This window comes from Cimex lectularius, unplaced genomic scaffold (genome assembly GCF_000648675.2).
Source record: "Cimex lectularius strain Harlan isolate CLEC.00 unplaced genomic scaffold, Clec_2.1 scaffold50, whole genome shotgun sequence".
Taxonomy (NCBI): Eukaryota; Metazoa; Arthropoda; class Insecta; order Hemiptera; family Cimicidae; genus Cimex; species Cimex lectularius.
In genome coordinates this window covers 1,462,345-1,489,745 of record NW_019392716.1, presented here as the reverse complement: position 1 = coordinate 1,489,745, position 27,401 = coordinate 1,462,345, and the positions used below count along the sequence as shown (strand labels likewise).

At 34.3% G+C, this 27,401-nt stretch overlaps 3 protein-coding genes across 10 annotated transcripts in view; 1 reads left to right on the top strand and 2 right to left on the bottom strand.

The window, feature by feature from the left end:
* Positions 1-16,359, bottom strand: part of LOC106664272 (acetylcholinesterase-like) — a 138,895-nt gene extending 122,536 nt beyond the window's left edge. Inside the window, exon 1 of one of the 2 annotated variants that reach the window (XM_024226512.1) lies at positions 16,250-16,359. The gene's annotated coding sequence lies outside the window, so the exon portion shown is untranslated. Of the gene's footprint in view, positions 1-8,621; positions 8,710-16,249 lie in introns of those variants that run through there. The other variant, XM_014389844.2, reaches the window with a different exon arrangement.
* On the top strand, positions 8,773-14,034 carry LOC106664273. 5 transcript variants are annotated; one of them, XM_014389850.2, is made up of 7 exons: positions 8,773-8,845; positions 12,303-12,690; positions 12,755-12,888; positions 13,122-13,333; positions 13,406-13,596; positions 13,654-13,873; positions 13,931-14,034. In XM_014389850.2, exons 2-6 carry the CDS (start codon positions 12,337-12,339, stop codon positions 13,870-13,872), a joined length of 1,110 nt encoding a protein of 369 aa, XP_014245336.1. In that variant the 5' UTR covers positions 8,773-8,845; positions 12,303-12,336; the 3' UTR covers position 13,873; positions 13,931-14,034. The 5 variants fall into 5 exon arrangements, with proteins under 5 accessions (XP_014245336.1, XP_014245332.1, XP_014245333.1 ...); XM_014389846.2 differs by having other exon boundaries at positions 13,116-13,333; XM_014389847.2 differs by lacking the exon at positions 8,773-8,845 and adding an exon at positions 9,218-9,502 and having other exon boundaries at positions 13,116-13,333.
* Positions 16,360-18,360: 2,001 nt separating the features above from the next.
* The window catches only part of LOC106664287 (centaurin-gamma-1A), a 211,218-nt gene continuing 202,177 nt past the window's right edge, over positions 18,361-27,401 (bottom strand). For all 3 annotated transcript variants that reach the window (XM_014389872.2, XM_014389873.2, XM_014389874.2), the window contains 12 exons: positions 27,241-27,375; positions 26,333-26,484; positions 25,660-26,049; positions 25,465-25,600; positions 25,322-25,406; positions 25,123-25,259; positions 24,911-25,038; positions 24,728-24,845; positions 21,192-21,309; positions 20,920-21,132; positions 20,708-20,852; positions 18,361-20,282 (listed from right to left, as the gene is read on the bottom strand). In XM_014389872.2, coding sequence (XP_014245358.1) covers positions 20,124-20,282; positions 20,708-20,852; positions 20,920-21,132; positions 21,192-21,309; positions 24,728-24,845; positions 24,911-25,038; positions 25,123-25,259; positions 25,322-25,406; positions 25,465-25,600; positions 25,660-26,049; positions 26,333-26,484; positions 27,241-27,375 — 1,916 coding nt within the window. In that variant the 3' untranslated portion in view covers positions 18,361-20,123. The remainder of the gene's footprint in view (positions 20,283-20,707; positions 20,853-20,919; positions 21,133-21,191; positions 21,310-24,727; positions 24,846-24,910; positions 25,039-25,122; positions 25,260-25,321; positions 25,407-25,464; positions 25,601-25,659; positions 26,050-26,332; positions 26,485-27,240; positions 27,376-27,401) is intronic.

Here is a 27,401-nt window from a genome sequence, read left to right as displayed (position 1 = left end):
AGAGAATAATTGTTAACGACGTACAAATTTACACGTTTTATTAATTGGAAAGAATAAAAGTTTGAACTGCTTAAATCTGATAAATTTTTTTTTTGTGAAAATCCATTCGGTGGACGTGGTTCTAGCCTTTTTCTAAATTAATCGCTAAATTTAAAGATATTAACCTCCACTGAGGCAAAACGCGCTTGACAACAGACAAGGCGAAAATTAGCGGACCACATTTGATTAGCAATCATCGTTTATATATTTAAGTTATGTGAAATTATCTGTTTACAACGCTTAGATGCAGGTTATTCCTAGTATTGTGGTCAGCACATTTTCCCTCCCAAGAGACCTACTTATTTAATTCTGTATTTTTTAATGAGGATTCTTTGCCTAGAACTTGACGAGAGTACAACGTTAAATTAGGTTAAAACTTGTTCTTGTAACTTCAAATAAAGTTTTTTTTAAAGGAATCCGCAGTTGAAGTTATTTAACTTATACAGGGTGAATTGCTACTCGTGCTACAAACTTCTCCAGTAGATTCTTCACCCTAAAATGAACAAAAAAGTTCATATTGTCCATGGTCCGATTCTCAACCATTTCAGAGTAATTTCGCTTTTTATCGATTTTGAAAGATATCACGTCCTGGCGTCGGAAAATCGTGATATCTTTTAATCTAAACATTTCTCTGAAAATCTAATAGCACCGTTGAAATTCCCGTTAATTTTTCAATAAGAAGATGACGGTGGCAAAATGTTTGGGCTAATTTTTTGTGTTTTATTTCAGCCAGAACTACAAAAAGAGTGGAAAATTGTGTAAATCGGAAAGTGTATAAAGTAATCCAGAGTTTCTAATTTTAGTCTCAGAAGGCAGCAAATTTGAGGAAAACTACCTGATTTAATAACGCTTCCAACGCACTCGTCATTTTCTTATTTAGTGGTTGTGAGACCAAGATGTTGATGACAAAAAGAGAAAAAATGGTGGTTCAAGGATTGCTAATGTTTGAGAGTGACTTGCTACTCGTGCTACAAACTTCACCAGTAGATTCTTGACCCTAAAATGAACAAAAAAGTTCATATTGACCATGGTCCGATTCTCAACCATTTCAGAGTAATTTCGCTTTTTATCGATTTTGAAAGATATCACGTCCTGGCGTCGGAAAATCGTGATATCTTTTAATCTAAACATTTCTCTTAAAATCTATAAGCACCGTTGAAATCCCCGTTAATTTTTCAATAAGAAGATGAAGGTGGCAAAACGTTTGGGTCTTTCTTCCTTGACCTTCTAGCTGTTTGTAAACTTCTTAAGCATTACATACTAAATGGGCATTAAATTAAATTAAAAAATTTCAATGGAATTATGATTTTGATTCTCTCTAAAAATTAACGGGGATTTCAACGGTGCTTATAGATTTTAAGAGAAATGTTTAGATTAAAAGATATCACGATTTTCCGACGCCAGGACGTGATATCTTTCAAAATCGATAAAAAGCGAAATTACTCTGAAATGGTTGAGAATCGGACCATGGTCAATATGAACTTTTTTGTTCATTTTAGGGTCAAGAATCTACTGGTGAAGTTTGTAGCACGAGTAGCAATTCACCCTGTATAAGTTAAATAACTTCAACTGCGGATTCCTTTAAAAAAAACTTTATTTGAAGTTACAAGAACAAGTTTTAACCTAATTTAACGTTGTACTCTCGTCAAGTTCTAGGCAAAGAATCCTCATTAAAAAATACAGAATTAAATAAGTAGGTCTCTTGGGAGGGAAAATGTGCTGACCACAATACTAGGAATAACCTGCATCTAAGCGTTGTAAACAGATAATTTCACATAACTTAAATATATAAACGATGATTGCTAATCAAATGTGGTCCGCTAATTTTCGCCTTGTCTGTTGTCAAGCGCGTTTTGCCTCAGTGGAGGTTAATATCTTTAAATTTAGCGATTAATTTAGAAAAAGGCTAGAACCACGTCCACCGAATGGATTTTCACAAAAAAAAAATTTATCAGATTTAAGCAGTTCAAACTTTTATTCTTTCCAATTAATAAAACGTGTAAATTTGTACGTCGTTAACAATTATTCTCTTATCGACCGCCGATCCACGCTAGGCATATTGTAAGTTCCCCCTTTACAAGATTGTCGCAATGAAAACACGAACGTTCCGGCCAACTAATGAATTTTCTGTGTAAACCAGGCAGATCCAGTGCTGAAAAAAAATTCTCCGAGCACTCTTCGATCGCTCAGCTTGCAACCAATTTGTTATACCGCGTGTTTTTACTTTTTTGTTTTTTCTTTATCGAAATGGCTGCCATCTGGGAACACTTTTAAACTTTTAGAATAACTATACATAAAGTACACTTTTCCAAAGACACGCCAGTTTCTTGTTTGTCAGACCAAAGTTCTTGTAAACTTCCCATGTTACTCTTTTATTTCTGATTCTTTCCGCTACGCACTCACTTTATATCCGTTCTTTTAAGCAGCATAATTTAGAATTTTTTGGTGTTTGTTAATAAAAAGTAAATTCTTTAAACATTTATTTGAACGTCAGGTTTAGCACCCATCTTTAGCAACTTATATTTGTTTAAAATGTTTCATTATTTTGATTTGTTTTACAGATATAGGACCATTTTGCATCAGCAACTTTTCTACAAGCCGCATGGTCGAAGATTGGAAAAAAGGCAACCTCAAACAAAAGCCAAAAAATTTTAATAGACAAAGTAGTGTAAAAAATTTCCATGTTCTAAAAAAACACATTTATAATCGTAAATTAAATATTTTTTTAAAGAAAGGAGAACTATTATTTTATCTCAGGTGTGTGTCAAATATTAAAAAGATTTCTCACGAATTCAAAATGGGGGAGAATTAGCACTCACGGCGAAAGGGGAATTTCTGGCCCTAACATTTTTCCGGCTTACCCCCAATTCCAAAATATAAAAAGCCCCTGGGGGAAGATAAATCGAAGATAATTTAATCTGTGACAAGGACAACTCCATACTTTCGAATAATAGGAATCCGGCCCTTTAAGATAAAATTATTTCGCCTTCTTTTGAGCCATGACAAACCGTCGAGCGGGCGCTTTTACTTGATAAGAAAGCAAACCTGATGGACTTTAATTTTTATTTCAGGCATTTTGAGATCAAATAATTTTTTTACAATAAATTATATTTTTGATATTTCCTCTACAGTTAGTTTTCGTAAAAGGTTAACCCTATACAATTCGAACAGCCTATCCCAAGAAAAACAAAAACATACTGCAAACAATTTTAACTTATCAAAAAATAAACAATATATTATTTGTGTGTTGAATGTAAATTCATATTGAAAATATTTATAGCAGACCAGGATAAAACAATAATAAGAAATATAATCCTTCTCCCCCCCTTTATTTGTGTATGTTTGGTATATGGGCATCTGTGGTCACACACTATAGAAGAAAGATAGTTTGCATCAGACTCAGTATAGGCCATATGTGGCTGACTCAATGGCACAATTTTTAGCCAAAGCCTATATCCTGGAAGTGGAAAAAACCAACCGCACAAAATAGTGTTAGCCAAATTCTTGGCTGCATACATGAAATATGCAAGCCAAGTTTTATTCAAGTTTTTTTTTCTAATTTAAATGTATTTGTTAGTATGACGATCTGGTGGGATATAACAATTATAGTTGTCTGGGTTCCCAGACAATGTTGGGACGTCCCACCCTACAGACAGGATCATTGCGATCAGGCCATCTGATGCTAAGCTCTTAGTGAAAAACATGACAAAAGAAAGATGGCATGTCAGTGGGCAGGGTCGTCCGATAGTCTATTGAGAGTCGATAGCCCGACCGATAAGATGGCTCTCCAACAACCTGAGCTGGAGATGAGGGATCATCCTCACCCGATTGAGGATTGGCCATACGTGGTTGACACACAAGCTCCTGCTTTTGGGCCAAAACCCACGTAGGTATCCCTTATGCAGAGAAAAGTTGCTCAATGTTTCCCACATAATGGAGGTGTGTCATGCCTTGGCTCCATACAGAGAGCGTGTGATGATTGTCAGTGGTGACCAGATTAAATTATGGTTCTCGAGCATAGCAGTCGGTTTCTAAATTCATGTTCTGTTTTTTAGAGGATGTGGTTATTTTTTTAACTGTATATAGTTATATTTTATGTGTTTTGTAAGAATGTCTGTATTTACTGGTGTGAGTGAAATATAACATCACCATCGCCCCTCCAGCACTGCGTGTATTTAGGGTTAATGGCTCTAAATAATAATAATATAATAATAATAAAAATACCCCATCGACCCTTGCAATCAGTATGCAATTCATGAATGTATTTATTAGTGTGAATGGCTTATCTAATTTAATTAGTATTAGGCTAGATTATAGTTTGCATCTGTTTGGGGCTGAAATGACCTAGCTGTCACTCCCTTCAGAGTCTAACCCGTTGTTATGGAAGTGACAATCTCATGGGTATCTGGCTTAAGGGAGACACTAGTGACCCAGTAATATAATGGAAGTGAACTCCCTGATGTATAGATACTAGGGTACATTATGGAGTGATATCATCACAACATGTTTGACCAGTTGGCTTATATCTGCAATACCAAAGCATACACGCAAAGAAAAGTTTATATTTTAGTTTGGGTGAAGTGGAATGGAAGGGTGCTTTGGCTTCATATAGGAAGCATGTAGGACTTGACAATTATACATATGTCAATAGTTGAATTGTCTGATTATGAGCATTTAACGCCCAAAATCCAGATCACTGCAAAACCAGTTTATGAGTAGTATCATCTTTTTCAACTATTGAATTACTCCATCATTACCATTTTTTGTTGTTATGAACATATTTATAAATATGTTTAGCTGAACTTGCATAATTTATCCTGTGATATGTTGAGGGCTGAAATAACCTAGTCAAAAGCTGTAAGTTGGTCAATATACCCATTTTCAGGAATTTTGCCAGTGTAGGATGTAGACAATTTTTGTGAACATGGCAAGAAGCAAAAATGCATCTGACAGACCAACCTAGCAAGAATAGGCAGACAGAATGATCAATAATGACCAAATCACATAACCTTATAACATAGAACAAAAGTTATATTTTACAAGGTTATATGAACCTTTGCGATGCCAGTGAAAAAAAGAAAAAAAAGTTTGGGCATATTTCGGGTTCAAATGCATGGTCACCTGATCAGGACCTTTACTTTAGAATGATGAGCACCGTGCCCACGCCTTAACTGTTTTGGCCTCCAACACCCTTGAATTTATAATTAAAAAATGTTATACTTATTATTTTTATAAGTTGTAAATTACCCCACAATTGAAGAAAATATAATTAGAATATAACATAATTTGATATAAATATTTACATTTGTGCTTCGGAGAAACAAATGTACAGACATTTAATATACACATAAACATGATATAGTACATGATATAATTTAATATATATGGAAGTATCAGTCAATTTTCTACCTATTGTTAGGCCTTCATCAGAGTTCTATAGACAAAACAGCGTTAACATTTGTTTACAAAGTTAATTGTAATTAATTATGAGTGTCTGTTGCACCCAGATACCACTTAACAATATAAATTAATGTAAGTTGAAAGTATGATTCCCCTAGTCTTTATACTGAAATCTTTCTGAAAATATACAACCAATCTACAGCAATTGCCCTTAGTCATTTTTTTATATTAAAATTTTTGAAAATTCAAAACTTGGTAGGTTTCATTTGAAAAAAAAAAAGTTGATATTCAATTACCTGTAACTGTGATATTTTTATTAGATCCTTAGGAAAAACTATGGGTTGCCATTTAAACTTTTTTTTATAACTCTTCATTTTCAAGAAAAGTGGGTGTCACATTGAAATAGAAACCCTTTCCATTGAATGAATTTGATGAAAATGGGTACTAGGAAATCAAGGTTTTTTTGTTCCCCAAGTATTCTTGGCTTCTGGCTTATTGTATTTTCCTGGTTCTTTAGTTCAGTACAATCAGCACAATTTTTTACTTAAAAGTACTACGTCATTGACTGTCATTGCTACAATTCCTATATGTGGGTTATCTTTGTATCCAAAATTATGTCTCCATTGAGAGGTTTTCGCATTGGAAGATGAAATGGGTGTCTGTTTCTTCCTCCTCTTTGCTTAACCTACAAACAGGGTCATCACTTATATACCTCTGTTGTGTAGATGTTTTCTCAGATGCCAGTGACCAGTATATTGTCAGCTTTATTATTCTTCTGAGCCCTCTCTAACTGTAACAGTGAGTTTGCCAGTCTTGGAGAGGGCTGTTTTAACACTAGTATACCTCTAGAGTTTATCCACTTCTCCTTTATTCTCTTTTGGATCCATTCTGAGATGATGGATTCTATGCTTGTTTTTGTTATCCAAACAATAAGATCAGGGCCTACATGTAGTCTTGCAGATCCTTATCTGGGCAGTGTCTGCCTTTTCTTACCCAAAATTCCTTTGTGTCCTTACCCAAGATTATATCAGGTTGTTGGGTTTCCCAGGTTTTGATTATTTTGGATGCATTCACTGAGCAACTGTGATATCATCTTTTTACATGCTAATGCTTTAACAGCTGCTTGGCTATCGATCTTATGGTGATTTTTTTTGCCAGTGTTACCTTGTACATTTTCTAGGGCACAAACATTGATGGCATACATTTCAGCTTGAAAGATCAAGGTGTACTTCCCTAATGAGTTTGATTGCTAATGCTTGTCCAAAGAACACCCGATCTGGTTCCTCCATGTGTTTTGGAACCATCTGTATACTGTATCATTGTATCTAATTTCCTCTTGAATTCTAAACTGCTCAAAAATGAATAGCGATATTGCTAATTTTTTAGTATTTACTTTCTCTAACATTTTTACTTTATTTTTATTATAAATTGCATTAAAATTTATTAGAAATTATGTTTTTACTGAAGGAAAATTTAATTGTGATTTTAAAAAATAACAAAATAAAAGGTTTTAATTCCATAATTTTGTTTATTGGAAACAATGATTTTTTAAACAATTAATACAGTGTATAATGCCCTCTGTTAACTAAAACCTGTTAAGCATACTGTTAATAAGGTTGTCACTAATTTCATAAGGAATTTCACTCTATAGATGTTGCAATGCTGCACTTAGTTGTTGCAGGTCAACTGGCTGCAGTTGGTGATAGAAAAACCTTCTCTGCAACACATTGCACATATGCTCAATGGGATTGAGCTCTGGAGTCAATGGAGGGAATGGGCAGATGGGAAATTCCCAGGTTTTCTAAACATTGATGAACAACTCTGCCTCTATGAGGTCTGGCATTCTCACCCTGAAATAGAAAAATCCCTGCCATCGAGATCCCTGGTTTGAGGAATGTATTCCTTGATAATTTCTTGGACACAACGGACCGCAGGGAAGTTACCTTCAACAATAAGGAGTCCAGTTTGGCCTCCAATGTAAATCCCAGTCCAGACCACTACTCTGCGTCCTCTAAACCGCACTGAAAGGAGTACAAACTGAGGCATTGTACGCATCCCCTGTTGGTCTCTATCACTAAACAGACAGAAATGCAGTAAACATAACAGCATTCCAATTAGTGTTCTCTTCTAGGTGCTCATTGCACAATATTCTCCTGAATTGCAGGTGGTGGGCTGTTGATGCAGGTCGTCTCAAAGGGTCATACAATGTGAGCCCAACTTCCCATAAATGATTATGAATTGTTTGTGTTGATAAAGGCTTTACCAAAACATCTTGTATTACATTTAGGATCAGGAGGGCACTAGGGCAAGTTTTCCATCTTGCAGCAATGATAATATTTTTATTCTCCTTTAGCATCATAACGTGCTGAGATCTCTCCTCCATATTGGTACTTCCAGCCTTTCGGAATCGGGCTAAAGCTTGGGAGACCATGCTCTGAGAGCGATATCCACTTGCTGGTGACCTCGGTGACTCATTCTCACTATAATATTGCAAACTTCTGGTTCAAGTGATGTCTTTCTATGGTTAATTTATCGGCTAATTTAATTCAAATTAATAGAATAAGAATAATATCCCTATTCATTTTTGAGCAGTTTACTTCTTCTTTGTAGTCTGTAGATACATAAATAAATGTCGTAAATAGTGTTTCCAGGATGATGTCAGTCCTCATTTCTAAGAATGAGTGTACAATTTTATTACTGATGTGTAACAGGAGTGTCTAAATTCCATCCAATTTTATTGTTTTTGGAGCTAAAATGAACTTTCTTAAGATTAAAGCTTGATGTATAAATAATTGAAATAGAGGTAGTTTTAGGACTCTTCCAGCAGTGCAATTGATGGAGTTATTTTCATCAACCCTGTGATATGTAGGTTTTCCAGTCTTTGCGGCCTGTTGTTTTTGCTTAGTTTGATAATTTGGTTTCTTATTACTGATGCTACTGGTCTTTTATTTGTGGATAATTTGTAGAGCAATAAAAAATAGGTTCATCCATTTCTTAACATTTTTCTTTTTTAGGGTTGGGGGTTGATGGAGAATTATGAGGATCCTCTCCTCCATTACGATGTAAGCAGATCTATTGCGGAAGCGCATTTTGTTTTTGATGATGATCCAGCTTTAGTCATAAAAGTTTTACGAATTTTAATTTTACAATTAATAATAGGTTAGGAAATGATATAAAACTACCTTTTTTGACGTGGACCCGTCAGTATGGGATGGTTTTTTTGTTACAAAATTTGAAATTGGCAGAAAATCCACGTAGAAGTAATGAAGATGTCGGGCGAGTAGGGCGGAGTCGTTATCTCGGTCGGCGGGCGCAACTTCGAAACAAGGCGGGCTCGAATTGGAACAGCTGTTTATTTAAAACTGCGATCGTGTGTTTTCTCGAAAGCTGCTTGGGCCCACGATAGGTGATAAATACATTTAATATATCTTTATTTATTTTGTAAGAACATTTAGTAATATTGTATTTACCGTGTTCAATTAATTCTCTGCTTCGATTATTCCAACAACAATTTAGTTTGGTGAGGGAAAAGTTTTCGACGGGACCGAATAGTTGCCCGTTGTATTATTAACTCGAGGCCGATTTGTTGCCCACCCGTTTTATTTATTCGCTTTTCCTTTTGTCGACAATATATTCTTCTTTTCTAAGCTACATTCGTAATTTTAATCTATTGTAAAAACTCAATTTAAATAGTTCACGTTTGTTTATTATTTTTAGCCATTGGGTCGACTTTGTCGCCATATTGTTCGATTTACTTGCTCAGTCAGTTGTTTAGGAAGTTTTTCTTCCTTTTTATAAATTGCAAATAAGTTTGTATTTATTTTAAATTCTCTATTGTCGATTTTCTTCGGAGTCGGACACGGATTTCCTCGGCCTAACCTGCCAACGCGTCGAGCGTGGAGTCCGGGACCTGGTGGCCTTTTTTCATTTTCCACGATGGGGAAATCCTCGTCCCTTTTCTGCATTTTATTTGAAAATACAAATACAAAACCTCCATAAACTATCAAAGAGATTATTGAAACAATGCGAAGAAGCGACCTACGCAAAGGCAAAAATGCTCAAGGTTTTCAATTATACAAATATAAACACTTCATTTCTAGGACTGACAAGGGCAAAGTGTTTCTTGACATTATAAACCGGTTTAAATTAAATCAATGCTAATCCCCATGATCTTTTAAAGGTTGTATACAAATGCACAGTATACATTTCAAAACATCCGTTCAAAGATTAAAACTAATCGCTACTTTTAACGCTCATCTGACGATGAAGCAGTCATTGAAATGCATCCAATACTGATCATTGAAAAAGGAACATCAGTCAAAACATGGCCGTCTAAAAGATTTCTCCATGTTGTCTGTGTGGTTACGAACAAGTAATTGCATCGGTACTGATCATTTTGATATGGAGGACCTTATTGGATAAAGGATAGATAGACCAAAATTATATGTTTAAAATGTTTAAACAATTTTATCAAATATTATTGCTGGTATCTTCCAACATAATTAGACTAATGTAATGATCAAGATTATGGTCAAGGTCGGCGATGTTTTTAATCCAAAGACAGTTATACTGAGATTTCGACTTTATTTCAAATCATCCTCAGGTCCTTGAAAACTGTAAAATAGTGAACTTGCTACACTGATGGACAATTTAATGCACCACTCTTTATTTAGTTTAAAATTAGATTTGTAGACAAAATAAACAGTAAATAATTCTTTGTTTACTACTGATTAATCTCATTTGCACAAAAAATAGCATAATGCTACGCCTAAAGATTGCTTTCAGTCAGTCTTGGTTTCATTGATATTATTTTTATTCTTAGACCTTATTCAATGGCTTCAGTCAGGCATTCGAATAAGTATGACAGTGTCAGAATCATAACATTTGAGAAAGTATACAGCCAGGGCAACGTCGCCAAGAGACTGAGTGTAAATCACCTTACAGGGTTGACCTAGGTCTACAGACGAGAGAGGCAATAGATTTATCTGTCATCAGGCTCTACGAAACTGCAGCAAATGAGATAAGAAACCTGATAGGACAAGTTCAAAATGTTTCATTTCCTCCAGGACTGTAAGAAAAAGGCTCTATGAAAATAACCTCCGAGCCCGGCACCCATCTTGTGAAATTCTTCTTGCCACTGCGCAAAAAATGGCCAGGCTTTAATTAGCTTGGGAACGTGTGAGTTGGATATTGGAAAATTTGGGACGATTCGCTTTATAGATACCTCAAACCGTCAGATGTGTGTAATATCATATGGAGAGGCTTAGGAGAAATGTACCCCCTTGCTGTACGGTTCTTCAGATGGCATTTCCTTGGACGCCCGCACCGAATTGGTTGTTGTGCGAGGAAGATCTCTCACTTCACAGAAGTACTTACAAGGCATAATCGAAGAACATGTAGCGGTGTTTGCCCCCAACATCGTCGAGAGATTAAGGCTAAAACAGGCCCCATAGAGCACATTTTGTGGATGACTACCTGAATCAGTTTGGATTGAGTGCTTGGGATGGCCAGCTCGAAGTCAAGATTTGACCACAATCGAACACATTTGGGACCAACGACAAGTTGAAATTCAGCAATTTCAACAGCAAAATTGTTTCTCTGCTAAGAAACGACCTAGAATTACTGACCAACTACACTGATGGACAGAATTAACACACCAGCCTTAAATTTTAATATATTTAGGTTTATTCATATTTTGCACACCAAAAATAGGTTTGGTTGCAAAAATAAGACATTTACAAAGAAAATATTTTACTACCTAATTCTTAAAAAAAAAAAAAAAATCTAACAAAATACTTTATTGTCCCCTTTATTACCGACTATTTCTACCTCTGGCATGAATATGTCCTGTTGAACACAGTCCTTGAAAAAGTTTTCTGGTATAATCTTGAGGAATTCTTTCTCATTCATCAAAAACAGCTTGAAGTGTGAAGCACCGAAGAACTCTTCCTATTGTAGAGTGATTTATACTCCTGGCAACCTCGAATTGGCTGTATCCTTTCTGAAATAATGCTATGACACTGTCACGCTAACTTAAACACCTCACTGGAGCTAATGAAAAAAAATTTTAAGAATAAGAATAATATCAAATGAAATTGACAAAGGAAAAAGATTAACTGAAAGCGATCTTTAGACGTAGCATAATGCTACTTTTTGTGTGAATGAGATTAGTCAGTACAAAAGTAAACAAAGCACTATTTACAGTTTATTTTGACTACGACAGCTCCTAATTACAGGTAACTAATGTAGAATGATATTAGATTTAATTTTAAAGTAAACAAATTGAATGGTGTGTTAAATTTGTCCATCAGTGTAATAATCAGAAGTATAATTAAAGTGGTTATAAAAAGAACAATGATACCACATTTTAATAAATTTCATAATAAATCAGATCACCAACTCATGCTGACATCAAGAGTTATCTTCAGTTTATGCTAATTTATCCAACGTCCGACTATTAAACTTATGTTAATCCTATTTCTTATAATATCACATAAAAAAATATAAAAAATTACCCGAGGTTTTTTTCTCATTATAACAATAAATTTTAAAATATATTTTTAAGTCTTGTTCACAATAGTATAATCATGAAAAATCTTTTTGAAAAAAGTGTTATTAAGGCTTAGTCTCTAACAATTTCAATATGATATTGACACAATATCATGTCTTCCTGATCACCAAATAAAAACCTTTAAAAAAAAAAAAAAAAATAATGTGTACATTGTACAGACAAGTTCAAATTTTAGTTACACATTGCAATAAAGATATTCTGATGCATAATCTAGCTGGTGGAATACAAATTTGGATATGGTTTAAAAGGAAAATAAGGGTTTGTTTTAACCATGACAATTTTTTTATGACAGGATTTCCTCAGTGGGGAACTGAATCGAGCCATAGATGCAGCTGAAATTGAGTGTCGGGGTGGGTGACACAATCACCATTGATGTGCAGCCGACTGATACCTTCCAAGACCTTTCTGAACGACTTTTCAGCCTCGGGAACGTCAAGGTCGATTTGAACCAACTGAGGTCTTCGAACAACGACAAGCCGTTTGATATGTCCACAAATGTCATCGAGTACTTCACAAGCAAGAGTCAGAAGGGCTCGGACAGCAAGGACGAGTTTAGGTTCAAGTCCCGTCTATGCCGCCTCTGCATGGAGCCAATACCGCAGAACCCTTATTTTCTATTCGACTCCAAGGAGGACGAAGTGATGCTAGCTGAAAAAGTCAATGAGGCACTTCCCATTCATGTATTTTTTTTTCTTTTCTTTAGTCATAACAATTTAATTTGTATTAAATTTTATTAATTTTTAGGTCACTGTAAAAGACGCTCTTCCAAAACAGATATGCTCTAACTGTGTTGTGTATTTGAATAAAAGTTATGATTTTATGAAAAAAGTTTTAGAAGCACAAAAGGCTTTAGAAAAACTGTATAATGTTAATGAACTGTAAGTAAATTTTTCAAAATTATATTATATATGATTTAATCATTAACCCTAAATTTTGTAAATATTAGGTGGTATTACCATAATCCTAATAGCACATTTAGTCTGAATTGGTCGATAACTCTTCTTTAGCATGCTCTAAATTTGCTTTGTATTTAAAAAAAAAATATTTCTCTATATATGTATATATTAGAAATTATCAAATATTATGGGCTTATCTAATAAATCAGTTTTAGGGAGACAAAAACGAACAGTTGCTGTCCACTTTGTTCGTACGGCAACATGAAGAACCTTCACAAAAAGACAAACAACGGGCCTAATCTCCCGAGGAAAGAAAACGTAGTTAAGAAAGAAGTTGTTATCTCTGTACCAAGGAATATTGTCAGAAAAGACGGCCTCGGCCACAATGCCAAAATGTTTGATAATCTGGCCAACATCGAACATCAAGGTGACACGACGATAATTATAAATGCCCGTGAAAATATATAATTTTTATTTAATTTGTATATTTATTTAATAGAATACTTTTTTGATGATGAAGTCGTTACTGGATATTGGGACCCAGGCTCTCAGTCTTCTATAGACGTTTACGGAAGTAAAAAATACAGAAAGCGTATCAAGTTGGAAGATGATGCTGATTGGACCATCGACGAGGAATACGTTCCTGTGAATAGAAGGGGAAGACCGAAAGGGACGAAAAACAAGCCCAAGGTAAACATTTCATTCGAACCTACATATTTGAAATACTCGACTCATTTGTATTTTCAGGTCGTTCAACCGATCGTGGAAAAGAGTTGTGCACTTTGCGGGTGGCTCGGCGCCGACACGGACATATTCGCACACGCTATCAACCAACATTGTCAACCTGACATGGGCTACTTCCCATGTCCCCTTTGTAAGACAAACCAGGTCAATGAGATGGTACTCGAAACTCATATCGACCGACACAACGTGGCCACGCACAAAAGCCTCGCCAAAGATAAATAAGGTATATCCATTGCGTTTTTTTTTTCATATTCCGTTCTGACTTTAATTCTCTTTACAGGACAACCAATTATTATGTATATTGGATTTGAGACAGTAATTATTACACAAAGTTTGTAAAAAGAGAGAAAAAAAAAAGGAATAGTTATACAACAAATTGTAAAATAGCTTGTTGTTTGTATAGTTCTCTACTGGAATTTGCTTCCAGTGTAAATATTCTGACACAAGACTTATTTTTCTTTATATGAAGAAAAAAGTAACATCATTGTTCACTATTTATTTAATGTTAGTGTTTTTACTTGATAATAATAAAAAATTTTTATATTGTAAATAATAATAATAATATGAAGTGTTGCCATTTATTTAAACATAAATTGAAACTAGTATTTTTCTTCAGTTCCAAAGGTTAAAATTTTGTTTTCGCTAATTTTGAGAAAATGTACTTTAAATAAATAAATAATAATAATAATGGCATATTATGTGCTTTTTTCCCTTAAAAAATTGTTAATTAAAACTAATTTAAAGTCAGTTTTTTGTGTTTTATTCATATTTGTACCTGCTTTTTTCTGTTCGGCCTAAAAAAGTTAAAAGAAAATTTAAAAACCTACATGACGACTCAATTAGAAATTATGTAGATGTAACACTAGGTGAAGCCACTGACTTGCTATTTAATGCAATAAAAAAAAAAAAATTAAAAAAGCCAATTGTCTAAATTCCTCCATTAAAAAAAAAGAGGATGGTATGTGGGCGAGAGATAACAAGAGAAAAAGCCAAATTTTTGCCAGTCACCTTAATGAAATCTTCAAAAGAAATAACAAATAGCAGCTTACTTGAAGTAACAACCACCCGACAGGAAGAAAATATAAAGCTAGTTACATCTAAACAAATAGCACAACAAATTAAAAATTACCTACTAAAAAGACTCCAGGATATAGTCAAACTAATACATATTTAATATCTTACAATTAATTAAGGTTTTCAGTTGAGATAAAAAAGTCAATGGCACGAGCGGGATTCGAACCCACGACCTTTGGCTTGATACGCCGCTGCTCTACCACTTGAGCTATCGTGACCTCAATCCACTCGGACACCAACCTCCCATCTCAACCAAACCTTAACCAACCAAAATTTAAAAGGTGCAATTGAGATGGGAAGTTGGTGTCCGAGTGGATCGAGGTCATGATAGCTCAAGTGGTAGAGCAGCAGCGTATCAAGCCGAAGGTCGTGGGTTCGAATCCCGCTCGTGCCATTGACTTTATCTCAACTGAAAACCTTAATTAATTGTAAGATATTGATTGGTCAAGCGGACCACGAAACTAGTGAATACATATTTAATGTTGCAGTCAGACAAATATATTTCCAGCATCTGAAGTCATGATTAAAAAAAAAACAAAAAAAAACCAAAAACCAGTAAACAAGGTCAATATGTAGACCAACATCGCTACTACCCACAGATTATAAGTTTTTCAAAAAGTTATTACTAAAAAGAATAAAACTCATTGTAGAACAAAAGAAAATAATCTATAAAAACAGGATAAAAGAACAGACTTTCAACAATTGACCAAATTCACTTAGTAAAGGACATAGAAAAATCACTTGGGGGAAAAAAAATGTTCTGCTAACTTCCTTAGTCTTCAAGCTTTTAACAAGGTCTAGCGTGAAGGACTTTTTATTTAACTAAAAGGGATGCTACCAGCCAAGCCAAAGCAGTTTGCAGATGTCAGTTCCTACCTGTCAGACATACAGAGTCAAACAAATATTCAGAATAAAAACAATAAATGCAGGAAAGCCACAGATAGCATATTATAGGTCCACTGCTTCACTTGTTATACACCAGCGATTTTCTGATATTAGACAGAGTAAAATTGCAATTTTTGCAGATGGTGATATCAGTAGGACCGACTGTCAATCATTTAACCAAAATGCTTGTATTAAGTAAAACGAATGGATAAAAAAGAAAAGAAAAATTAAGCTCAATCAGCTTAAAACAGTACATATAAGCTTTCCAGACAAAAAAGTGGGCCTTTTTCTTTTGTTCACGATCAATGGAACTATTTATACCATACAGCGATTCAGCTAAATATCTGGGAATGACCTTTTAGATGCCAACCTGAGATGGAAAGTGCACATGAAGAAGAAAAAAAAAACGGACAGTAATAGGTTTAGATATAGAAAACTATATTGGTTGATTGGACATTACTCCAACCTTACTATACAAAATAAAATGTTATACAAACAAGTCCTAAAGCCTATGTGGGCACACGGTATTCAACTATGGGGTTGTACCAAACACTTTGTAATATCAAAATCATACAAACACTCCAAAATAAAATAAGTAACATGATCACTGCACCCTGGCACTTAAGGAATAAGTACTTACATCTTAAGATCCCTAAGGTCATGACAGATATACAAAGATTTGCTGCCAAACACCAGTCCGCCTCAGGAGAATTTGGAAGCGACCAAACTCTTACATAACAGAAACATCAAAAGGTTAAAAAAGCCATATGACCTAGTGTAGTTAAAAATTAGTCAAATGTAAATCTTATTGTAACAATGGGTTTATAAGAATGTAACATTTATTTATTCTATAATATTATTATAAACTTAATGGTTGGTCTAATAAGACGTTTTAATAAATAAATTTAATTAAAAAAAAAACTTATGAAAAATAAATTATTTAAACTGGAAAACTTTTTAATATGGTTGCGATGTCTTGGAGGTCCTTATGTCGGGGCTTCTTATTGTTTAAGAATGTAAATATTTATTTATTTTATATACATTATACCCATTTAGCCAGACCCCGATTATCGGACAGATTTGTTAAAATATTTTTTATAAATTATTTGAAGATTGTGAGGTGCAGTCTGGTATAGAGGTATAATCCCACGATTTCCAAATAATCATTAATTAACGGTCATTAAACACCACACATTTTTTTAAATAAATTTGTCATAATTCTCAATGTATGTATATTAATTTTTTTTAAATTTATAATTCAACTATGAGACCTTTAATTCGTCGTTTGAAATTGGAAAGGCCACCAAATCGGCCGGAGAGGCACATTTTTGTGGCATAAATAAATAAATTTAAAAAAATATATAAAAAAGTGTATACTATTTTAAAAGACAAGAAATTCTTTCGTGTTGTTTGTATGTTAGCTTCCATTGAAAAGATTCTTTTTTATTACGTATATTTTTATTAGGTACTTTTTACGTATAAATTTTTCGAGAAACGCATGTCCGGACTTAAACAAAAATTAAACTAATAAAATCTATCTATTACTTTAAATATTACTTGATATATATGAATGAACATGTTCACTTTCGTATGTTTTTTTTTTCAGTTTTTATGACACGATACTGATAAAATCACAAATTTTCGGATTATCCGGATCAGTCCCGGTCCCTTCAAGTCTGGATAAACTGATTTCTACTGTATATTATTTTAAAATTAATGGTTGGTATAATAAGACCAGTTACACAATGTGTAATTCGCGCTCTATTGAAACTATATCCCACTTCTTGGCGGAGTGCTCAATCCTGGGTGAGATTCGGTTGTTGCATCTCGGATGTTTCACTCTCCCCAGGGTTGACCTGATACGGTTTTTGAGTGGCTCAAATTCGCGGCCCTCAATTCGATATGCTAGGCATGCATGGAATTACAGATATGAATTAATTAATGAGTTCAATTTTTGATTTCTTTTGTATAACCTGTTTTTGTTCTCTTTCGCATTTTGGCAGTTGTTTCTCCTTTTTTGTTCTTTTTATTGAGTAGGCTATAACTTTTATTTTATTGTGTATTTTTTAGTTTTTGACTGTTTAATCAACGACCTCTGGCAGACGGATCCAAGATCCATGGCCTTAAATGCTTTAAAATCTAAATTGTCTTTTTCCCTTTTTTTTATGTTTAGTAAAGCATTATTATTATTATTAAGACCAGTTTTAATAAATAAATAAATTAAAAAAATGATATTCCAGACAAAAAATTTATTGATTGGATAATCATGAAAGAGAGATAAATGATTTTCTTATATGTCCAATGGGATTTTCAACAGATAAACTACTAAAAAAGCTGAACGTTGTCACAAATTAATTCAATGTTTGTAGGATATTGACCGAAAAACAAGGACGAGTGTCTCAGCAGTTTTTCTTTTTTTCCAACCAGTCGTCTTGGGTTAAACCCAACCCAATTTCACTAATAACTTACTTTTAATCTCTGGACTCCCCCAGAGTGCTCGATGTTCCTCGAGGCAGGGTGAAATAACAACCCCTTTCTTCCATGCTAATAAATTTACATTCATTCCAATAAAATAACATAAATACAACACAAAAACACATTTCAAAATCCTTATAGCCCTGAGATACCGGAATGGCATTCTGTATCCCGCTGCCGTACCCCAAGACATGCTACATCATATATTATAATAAACTAATAATAGTACTGCATATACAAATTATTCAAGTTGAAAGGTGTAAATAAATAGTTCAATTGGATTTTATAAGCCTTTATTATTTTTTGGGGCAACATAAATATTTTATATACATTTCTTTGGCTAATTGTTATAATACACAATGGAAATTTCCTTAACATTAACAATCTAAAACATATTAAATATAATTTCATTTTAAATAATAACATTTTAAGTCGCAAAACGATTTGGATTGTCTGTAATCGAACAGACGACACTCCCTGAACGGTCTCACTATCTCAATCGCTATAACGATTAATCAAATAATTTCAACGCTAAACTAACATTTTATGTGTCTGTAACTATGTACAGAATTTTTTTTTGTTAAATTTTAAATTTCATAAAATTGCTCTTAATTCGAATTTACGATACAAAAACGTGCAGGCTAATTATTTCGGTGTGCAACGCTATTCGCAGCACCTAAGCCGCGTTTTAGTCCACTATGCTAACCTCAACATCCCAGACAGATTGCCACACCCTGGAGATAAAGAAGCACTCCACAAATAAAGTGCGCCGATTTATTACTAGGCCAGAGACAGGTAATTGAGCTTTTGGCAAGTTAACAGAAAGTAGACTAGAGAGCATACTGTGATCACAAAGTAGTGAGTATTTTCGTACGTTTTATAATTATGAAGTTAGTAGCCTTATCACCCTATATACCAGGAATGTGACAATTTTAAAATTTATTTCTACTAATAATAATTTAATACAGAGTAATAGTAATAATATAATAATTATAGTCATTATTAAATTATATATGCCCTAACTGGGTGCAAGTAATTAATAATTAAAAATCGGGGTAACTTATCTATACAATCAAAAGTAAAATTAAATAATTTATCACAGGAATGGAAACATTGTATTCTTAATGTTGAAAATATCTTGAATGATTTAACATTAAAGCTAAAACAAATCTGAACAAATATGATAAACAATTATGTGGGCTTTAAAAACAACTTGTATTAAAGCCCACAATTTACAGAAAAAACATCAAACCTTACTACATGAATATCGATTCATTTGCTAACCTTTTTAACATTATCCTTAATAACTTATTTACCTAAAATTTCAAAAATTAAGTATGAAGGGGGTATTTTCTATAACAACAAAAGATGCAGAACTTTCAGTGTTATAAACGACTCTTTTAAGTCATTCAAACAAACAGATATTGCTGTTTAACTTTTTTAAATTTATTTAATTGGAAGTAGTGTGTATTAGCTCAACGTTAGCCAATTTTGTATATTTTAAGTACACAAAATAACTAGGCATGTTAATAATACGGTATGTGGGCTTAGAATCAGAGGCCTTTAAGTTAAAAGCTCTTATTATCTCACTTGCCTTTAAGAATGCCCCTGTAAGAATTGAAATAACGAGTTATAGCCAATAATTGACTCTATATTTATATTCAACCTAAAATTCAATTTAGATTGTATCACAAATTTAAATATACAATAAACTTCTTCATAAAAAAAAATAAAATCGTCTATTGGGAAGGTGCCCTAGAATTCTTTTAAGCTAAAAAACCCTGTTAAGTTTGAACACTGTTTTTTTTAAAATCTTTTTCTTCCAGAAATGAATATTTCACTTAATTTTTTGAGCAGACGTGTGATTTTTGCTGTCGATATTCAAACCACTTCCAAGGTAAAAACATAAGTCGGGTGATTTTGGCTTATGAAAAACGTATTCCCTTTATGGGCTTTATGTCCACCGGCAAGTGTTAAATACAGGAGAAATAGTGAAAGCTTTACTTATTACTAATGAGTTATTGGTATTGCACTTGAGGCTAAATAAGCGTCGGCATTATCTCCTGGCACCCGACACTGAGGAGTAAATCGACCAGGCTGGATGCGTAACCCTCTGCTGATTGGCCCCTGGCAGCGGATCTGGCCAAACTCACACAACTTCTACCTTCATTGTCTAACACATTGACATCTGCATTGTGCTGCAACAAGGAAAAAAAATAAACTTTACAATATTTATGTTCTGACTCGATTTGTCTTTTGATACCACCAGAGGTGATAACATGCTGAAACGTGCCTAAAAGAGGTTATGAAATTCTGATGAGTAAGCCAAAAAGACAACTAAGTTTTCTTCAAGTAAGGAAGACTTACTTGGCTTTTTTGGATTGCATGTTGACCCAACAAAGGAGATCCACAGGAAAAATTTCAATTTTCACGGTTTTGGATGCAAGGGGCTAACTTTGTGGTAGGAAATGGAGGGTAAGATGAGATCTCGTTCAAGATCGAAATGAGAAATGAGGGGACGGGATTTAGGATCGGAGGAAGTACAGGATAGAGGGCAAAGTCCACTTGACTCTGCCTAGAGCCCAAAAAATGTAAAAAAAGATAATGTAATATGATTATATACCCAAAGAAGGAGCTGAGCTACAGCCAAATTTCCAGTAGCACATGCTATATGAAGTGCCGTCCTTGAATCTTTCGGGCCGATCATTGTGTTGGCAAGATCGCTGTCCCCGTTGACTAAAGCCTCAATAACACCTCTGATATCGTTCCTGAAATTCAAGAAAAAATTGTAATAACATTGTTTTTCAATCTTTAAAATAAAAGGTTTTTGGTTACCTTGAAGTTGAATCGATTAAGAGTTGAGACAGGTTGACGGTCGGTTCTAAAGGTTGAAGAAATTCTTTGGTAACGTATTTAGCCAGAGCCCACCGTTCCTTCTCCTCCCGCGGTGACGATGCGATCGGTTTTCGCCGCCCTCTTATGTCGTTTTCCCATATGCTGTTGGCCAGTCTGTTCCCGACCGAAAGCATTACGCTCAAATGGCCCGCTCTGAAATGAAAATTCGGTAAAAGAAAAACCCTACGGGGTTTAATATAATCACAACTTACGGCCATTCGTCGAGGTGGAGGGATCGGACCTTGGAAATATGCGAGCCGAGATTCCTGTGAATGCCGGAACATTCAATGCAAAGTAGAACACCAAGATTCAAACTCGCCCAATCTGGATCTGTTAATAAAAAATTACAAAATGAATTAAGTATTAACCCTGGAGTTTAAACCCTATTAACCCTGGTAGTTTTAAAATCTCCTCCCCCCAGCATCACTGTGACTTAACCATATTTGTATGTCCCTACTTTTAAAAGGAAAAACGTTATATTCTTTTCGAAATTTGAAATATAAATGAATTTATCAAAAAAACATTTTCACAATCGGATTGGCCCCTTTACAGTGGGTAGAACACCTGAACAGCTTCACGCCTAAAAGGTTGAAAAGGTCGACCTAATATGCATATTTGATTGAAGCCCAATTAACCGAGCTAGAAATGTTTTTGTTACCAAAGTGAACGGAATCAAGAATTAAATGACAGGGACATTGTGCATAGATTTGAGGTTTTTTTTTTTTTTTTTTTATTATTATTTGTTTTTTTATTGGCCTTATGATCTTGCATATTAGCCATAGTACGAATTCTTTGTGTGTTCAAATTGGGGGTTATCGGGAAAAAAGGGCCAGAGGCGACGGTGGGAATCGAACCCACGACCACGGCGTGAGTCTCATGCTAACCACTAGGCTACCATGGTCCCCCAACGATTTGGGTTTCATCAGCACACAATTGAAAATTGCGCTATTTCAAATAAGAAGGGTTAATAAAAAAGTTGAGAACAATAAGGGTCCTAAAATTGGTGAGGAACACCAGATGACTTAAAGGTCAGATGAGAGTTTGTTATTAGGTAGTTTGACTTGTTTACGACCTGACAAATAAAAGGATATTAATTTAAAGCTAGAGAACGAAAAACCAAACAAATGTTCAAATTTCCAAATAAGTAGGTTATGAGCACTTGCTTAACATATTCAATGAAGAGAATGTCCACAGTGGAGTCAAGCTGGACTCTCGACAGGTACGGGTGAGCCCACAATAGGGTCAAACCTTCTCTCTGAGACATCGAAGTTTTTTCCCGCATTTTAGTTAGAAAAGTCGTATATGGGGGGGGGGGTTTCGAACGATTCAGAACAGCCTGGTCTATCTTATTGTGAGCATCGTCCCCGAGACTCTAACCTTAAACTGCTAGATAGCATAACACATGCTTATCTACTTTCTACACTGCACTTTTTTGGTAAGTTTGATCTTTCTTCTAAATAATAAAATGTTATAAAATTAAAAATAAGTTTTGTCGGTTTGTCTTTGCACAAAACCAATACATTTTGAAACCGACTTTGACAAAGTATATTATTACAGAACAATATACAAGAATATACAAGGTGTGTCAACTTTTATAGTCAACCCATTTAATTTAAAAACGGTTAACTTTTATCAAAAAATGGTCTTATACAAACCCCAAGTTAATTTTGTCTAGGAATCGCGTGGTTGTAACAGATTTAACATAACTTTCTCATCTAGAATATAATAAATCTGTTACCACCATGTGATTCCTAGCCAAAATTAATTTGGGGTTTGTATAAGACCATTTTTTAATCAGTTAATCGTTTTCGAAATAAAGGGGGTGGGCAATCTTGTTACGAAAAATGTACCCCCTTACATGTCTTCTGTCAGGCATAACTCACAAATGGTCAATCCTATCAAAATTTCCCTTTTAGTAAAAGTGGCATAAAATAAACTCTGGAATCGAATGGTACAATAAAATAAGGGATTCTCATTTAAAATATGTCAAATTCTTTTCATATTGTGTCATTTCCCAGCTAGATGAGAAAGTTATGCTAAATATGTTACCACCACATGATTTCTAGCCAAAATTAACTTGGGGTTTGTATAAAACCATTTTTTGATAAAGTTAATCGTTTTCAAAATAAAGAGGGTGGGCAATCTTGTTACAAAAAGTGTACCCCCTGACATGTCTTATGTGTGCCTTTCAGCAAAAGTGGCACAAAATAATTGATAAATAAATAAGCTCTAGAATCGAATGGTACAATAAAATAAGGGATTCTCATTTAAAATAACAAAGTAGTGTCATTTGAGACTAGATGAGAAAGCTGTTACATCTGTTACCTCCACACGATTTCTAGGCAAAATTTATTTGAGGTTTGTATAAGACCATCTTTTTGCGAAAGTTAATCATTTCCTAATTAAAATGGCTGGACTATAGAAATTGATAACCCAGTATATACGCGATTAATCAATTTTACCTCCGTTTTCACATAATAGAAGGAAGTCAGGATGACCCAATAAATATATTTTGACAAAATTCATCAACAGCAATTCAGTTTTTGAAAATATAATTTATATTTTTATTTTCTTATAATGGGTAATAATCATATTTTTTCCAGAATGACCACAGCCGGGACCCATTTGGATGTAAACACTTACTGCATGGGGTGCAGGGACAAGCTAGGGCTATGCATTTCAACATGGTTTTTAGAATTTCACAAAAACAAAAATTTTAAATCATTCAAGTAATAAAAAATATGTTAATATTTATTATTTTTATTGTAAATAGTTTCGTGATTTTTAATTTAATTTATATTCTTTTTAAATTTGTTTTAATTTTAAACAATTCAAATGAAAGAAAAAAATTGTAAATATGTAATTTTATTGTTGTAAATACGCTGTTTTGTAATTAAAAAAATTCATTTTGTAAAAATAAAAACATGGGTAATAACAACTGTAAATATTAGAGAAAAAATCAATTGTTCTTATCTAAACAAGATTTTTTTTCTTTTATTTATCATGGAAATATTTTCCCCATGCACACATTGGTGAAGAAAAATTGATCAAAATAAGTTTTTGAAATGGTTTAGAGTAATTCGAGACTTAACAGTTAAATCACGCCAAGGGCACACAAAGTGCGTTGAGTTGCAGGTTTGCAAACTCAGACTTTCACCGCACACAGTTGACCTCACTTTGGAGTCATGGTCTTAAATTTATTAATTAGAACCTAAATACAATTAACCTGTCATTTTGCGAAAAAAATATTCCGCACCTGGGTGACGGTATTGGATTTCGGTTCCACGCTTTTATTTCTTAGCGCATTGTTATTGCCTTTGAAAAGTGGCTGTTATTACAGGCACAAAGAAACTGTTCTGATGTTTCTTTCCTTCTGATTTTCCTCAATGTTCTCTGCTCGGTTATGTTTCATTTTCTGTACATTTCACTCTGATGGGGGGATATTGTCGGCTATTTCAATCTCTTTATTGCTTTTCTTAGAATTGTGCAGAAAAAAAAATGGAAGACTAAATGCTGCTTTACTCTGAGAATATATCTTTGCATCTTTGAATTTAGTGAGCACAAGTTTGAATTTAATCAACTTTGGCTTCAAAAATTGAGAGAATGTTTTAAACGTTTTAATATGACAAAATTCGATCCTTTTACACCTCGTGACCATTTCCCCCCAGCATCAAAGGGCTTTTTTTATGTTTTAGCCTTTCAATCTTCCAAAATGTCTCATTTTTAAATTAATTGATTGCAAGCTTACTTGGCGCATCGCAGTCTGCACAGAATCCATTCCCTTGCACCATAGTTCTTATGGACTGAATTGAATTAGCTTCGACGGTCGAATTCAGCCTGAGTTTTCCTTTACTGCTTTCTACACTCTGAAATTAAAAAAAAGTTTACATTTAAAAACGTAACGGTTGTCGAACAGAAATAAATTAATTACCTGAAGTGTATTGAGAATTTGATTTTCAATGGCTGTAACCCAGTCGTCCCTTTCTTCGCAACTGTTGGCTTCGAAATGCCATTGTTTGTTGTCGAGCGACACAATAAGAAATTCATAACCGTCTGTATCTGATATCAAAGCAAACAAGAATATCAAATAATTACATAGGCTTATATTATTTATTTTTAAATTACAAAAAAACCTATATTTACCATCGCAATCATGATGGTTTTTCACACTGCTGCTCTTCATCCGCCTGTGCCTTTTTTTGACATTTGGGGTTTCCGCCTTAGAGTCAGTCCCATTTGCCATCAATGCATTCATAGGAATGATTAAAGAATCCTCATTACTAGAAAATAAAAGTTGTCATTACTTATCAATAAAAAAAATTACTGCGTCTATGAAACATACTTGGGAATCCTCCCCGGTTCCTTAAGTATTTCAAAAGCGGTCAGTAACACCTTGTCCTGGATACGTTTTTCTTTGTGATGGAAATCTAAAAATCGATTCTGTCAGTGTTTTTTCTCTGACGGTAATACAAATAGAAAACATACTTGATAATGATGAGAGGGCGTCATTGCTTCCGTTTGATTGGACGATAGTTTTAGAACCTCTAGGTTTCTGCCCAGGAACTTTCACAGTTACATACTGTAGAGGAATTTCTTTACCGTGAACATCTTCCATGTAATCCTGTCGATAAAATAAAATTTAATACGATTGTTAATGTTTAAGTGGGGAAATTATCTTACGTGTAAGCTCGGGTGGTATGTGAGCCTTCCATCATCGCACAATGTCACATATTTTTTCTTCCATTCTTTATTCAGAGCCTTGCTGCTTCTTTTGTACAACGTTCCTTGCTTTACGGGTATAGCACGACCGCTTCCGAGCTCTCCTCCATTCTTCAGTTTGTCCTCGCCTTTCTTGGAGGGCGTGAACAAATTGGACCTCCGCCTGTTTTTCCTTGTGGCAGTCGGCGTGGAGCTGGGAGTGGGCAGGTCTTTGCAGGACATTCCCGGGTTGAGAGTCAGGTTGTCGAGCTGTGTCGGTATCTTGGATATGTTATTGTTTTCGCTTGTTAATTCTTTGTGGAGGGCGTGCGAGCTGATCGACAAACACTGTCCAACTGTTCTGTTTACCTCCTTGAAACAAAGTACCTTTATTTATTTATTTATTAAAAAAAAAAAAATTAAAAATCCATTATATTTAGTGGTCTATTGACCAAATTTCTTCTTCAATTAATTAATCTTTTTACAAGAGGTTTTGGTTGAAATGAAAAAGTTAGTGTCACAAGTGGGATTCGAACCCAGCAGTTGACAGTTCAAATCACGCTTGTGGCACTAACTTTTTCATTCCAACCAAAACCTTATATAAAAAGATTAATTGATTAAAACAAGCTGATGGTTAAATTTTGGGAAAAGTTACCTTGTGAGAATTTGAATGCAAATGAGTAGGCGATGACGGTAGGAGGATCTGGGGTGGTGGCATGGGTGTCAAAGGGGTTGAAGGCCTAGATGTGCTTGTAGCCAAACAGCTCGTAGACTGGCTCAACCTTTGTTGTACTATCTTTTGACAAGCTGAAAATAATAATATTTATTAATATAAAAGAGGCAAAATGAATTTCTGTTCGTACAGTAAAACAGTAATGTATATTTAATTTTTTTTAAAATGAAGTAGATGATTGAATTTATTTCACTGAGTGCAGTTTTTTTATGTTGATTAAACAAAATTAAATTTTATGTTCACCAGCTCATCTAATTTGTTTTTTTGTTACCAAATTGTACCACCATGCTACATTCTCATTTTTCCTGACCACATTTCGATTATTTTCAATTTAAATTTTTCTTTGAGAACACACCCCTTCCTTGAATAATCTTTTGTCGAGCGAAGGGTGAAACCTGTTTTAACCACTGGGCCACTTCCTCCGAGTTCCCCCGCTTCCAAGTTTCCCCTTCAGTGATAATCCAATTTTGAACAAAGTGGCCACATGAAGAGGGCTGAGAGAATATCAGCAGGCAAGGAGGTAAAATTTCACATTTGGTACAGAAATGTCTAGATGAGTAGACTTAAGTATAATAAAGAGTTTTTTGATGATAAAAAAACTCTCCATTATGACTTATGTGTGCGTTCCTTTGTATTCCTATTGTGGAGTTCTTTATCTTCTGTAAATATTTACAATAGAAACACACAAATCAACAATGATCTGTATATTTTGACTACAAATACCTAACCTTTAATATCATTTAGTTTTAAAATATCATTTGTTACTTTTTTTTTTTTGTTACATTACACTTTTAAATTGGAAGGAAACAATTGTAGAGAGAAAAAAATACCGTCTTGGAACACCCTCTCCACGTTCAGACCATAGGTAGCGCAAGTCTCGTAGTATGAACACCTTTTGAGGTCGTTTGCCAATTTTCTCGCTCTCGCGTCGTCTATCACTCTTGGATTGCTCTCACTTATAGCATCTAAAAACAAAACAAAATTGGGTGTT

Excerpts from the sequence above, each read along its gene's own strand:
- LOC106664273 (XM_014389846.2), top strand. The coding sequence starts at position 12,337 with ATGCAGCTGAAATTGAGTGTCGGGGTGGGTGACACAATCACCATTGAT. Across the intron at positions 13,334-13,405 it reads GGCCAACATCGAACATCAAG|AATACTTTTTTGATGATGAA; the intron begins GTGACACGACGA and ends TTTATTTAATAG. Across the intron at positions 13,597-13,653 it reads GGACGAAAAACAAGCCCAAG|GTCGTTCAACCGATCGTGGA; the intron begins GTAAACATTTCA and ends TTGTATTTTCAG.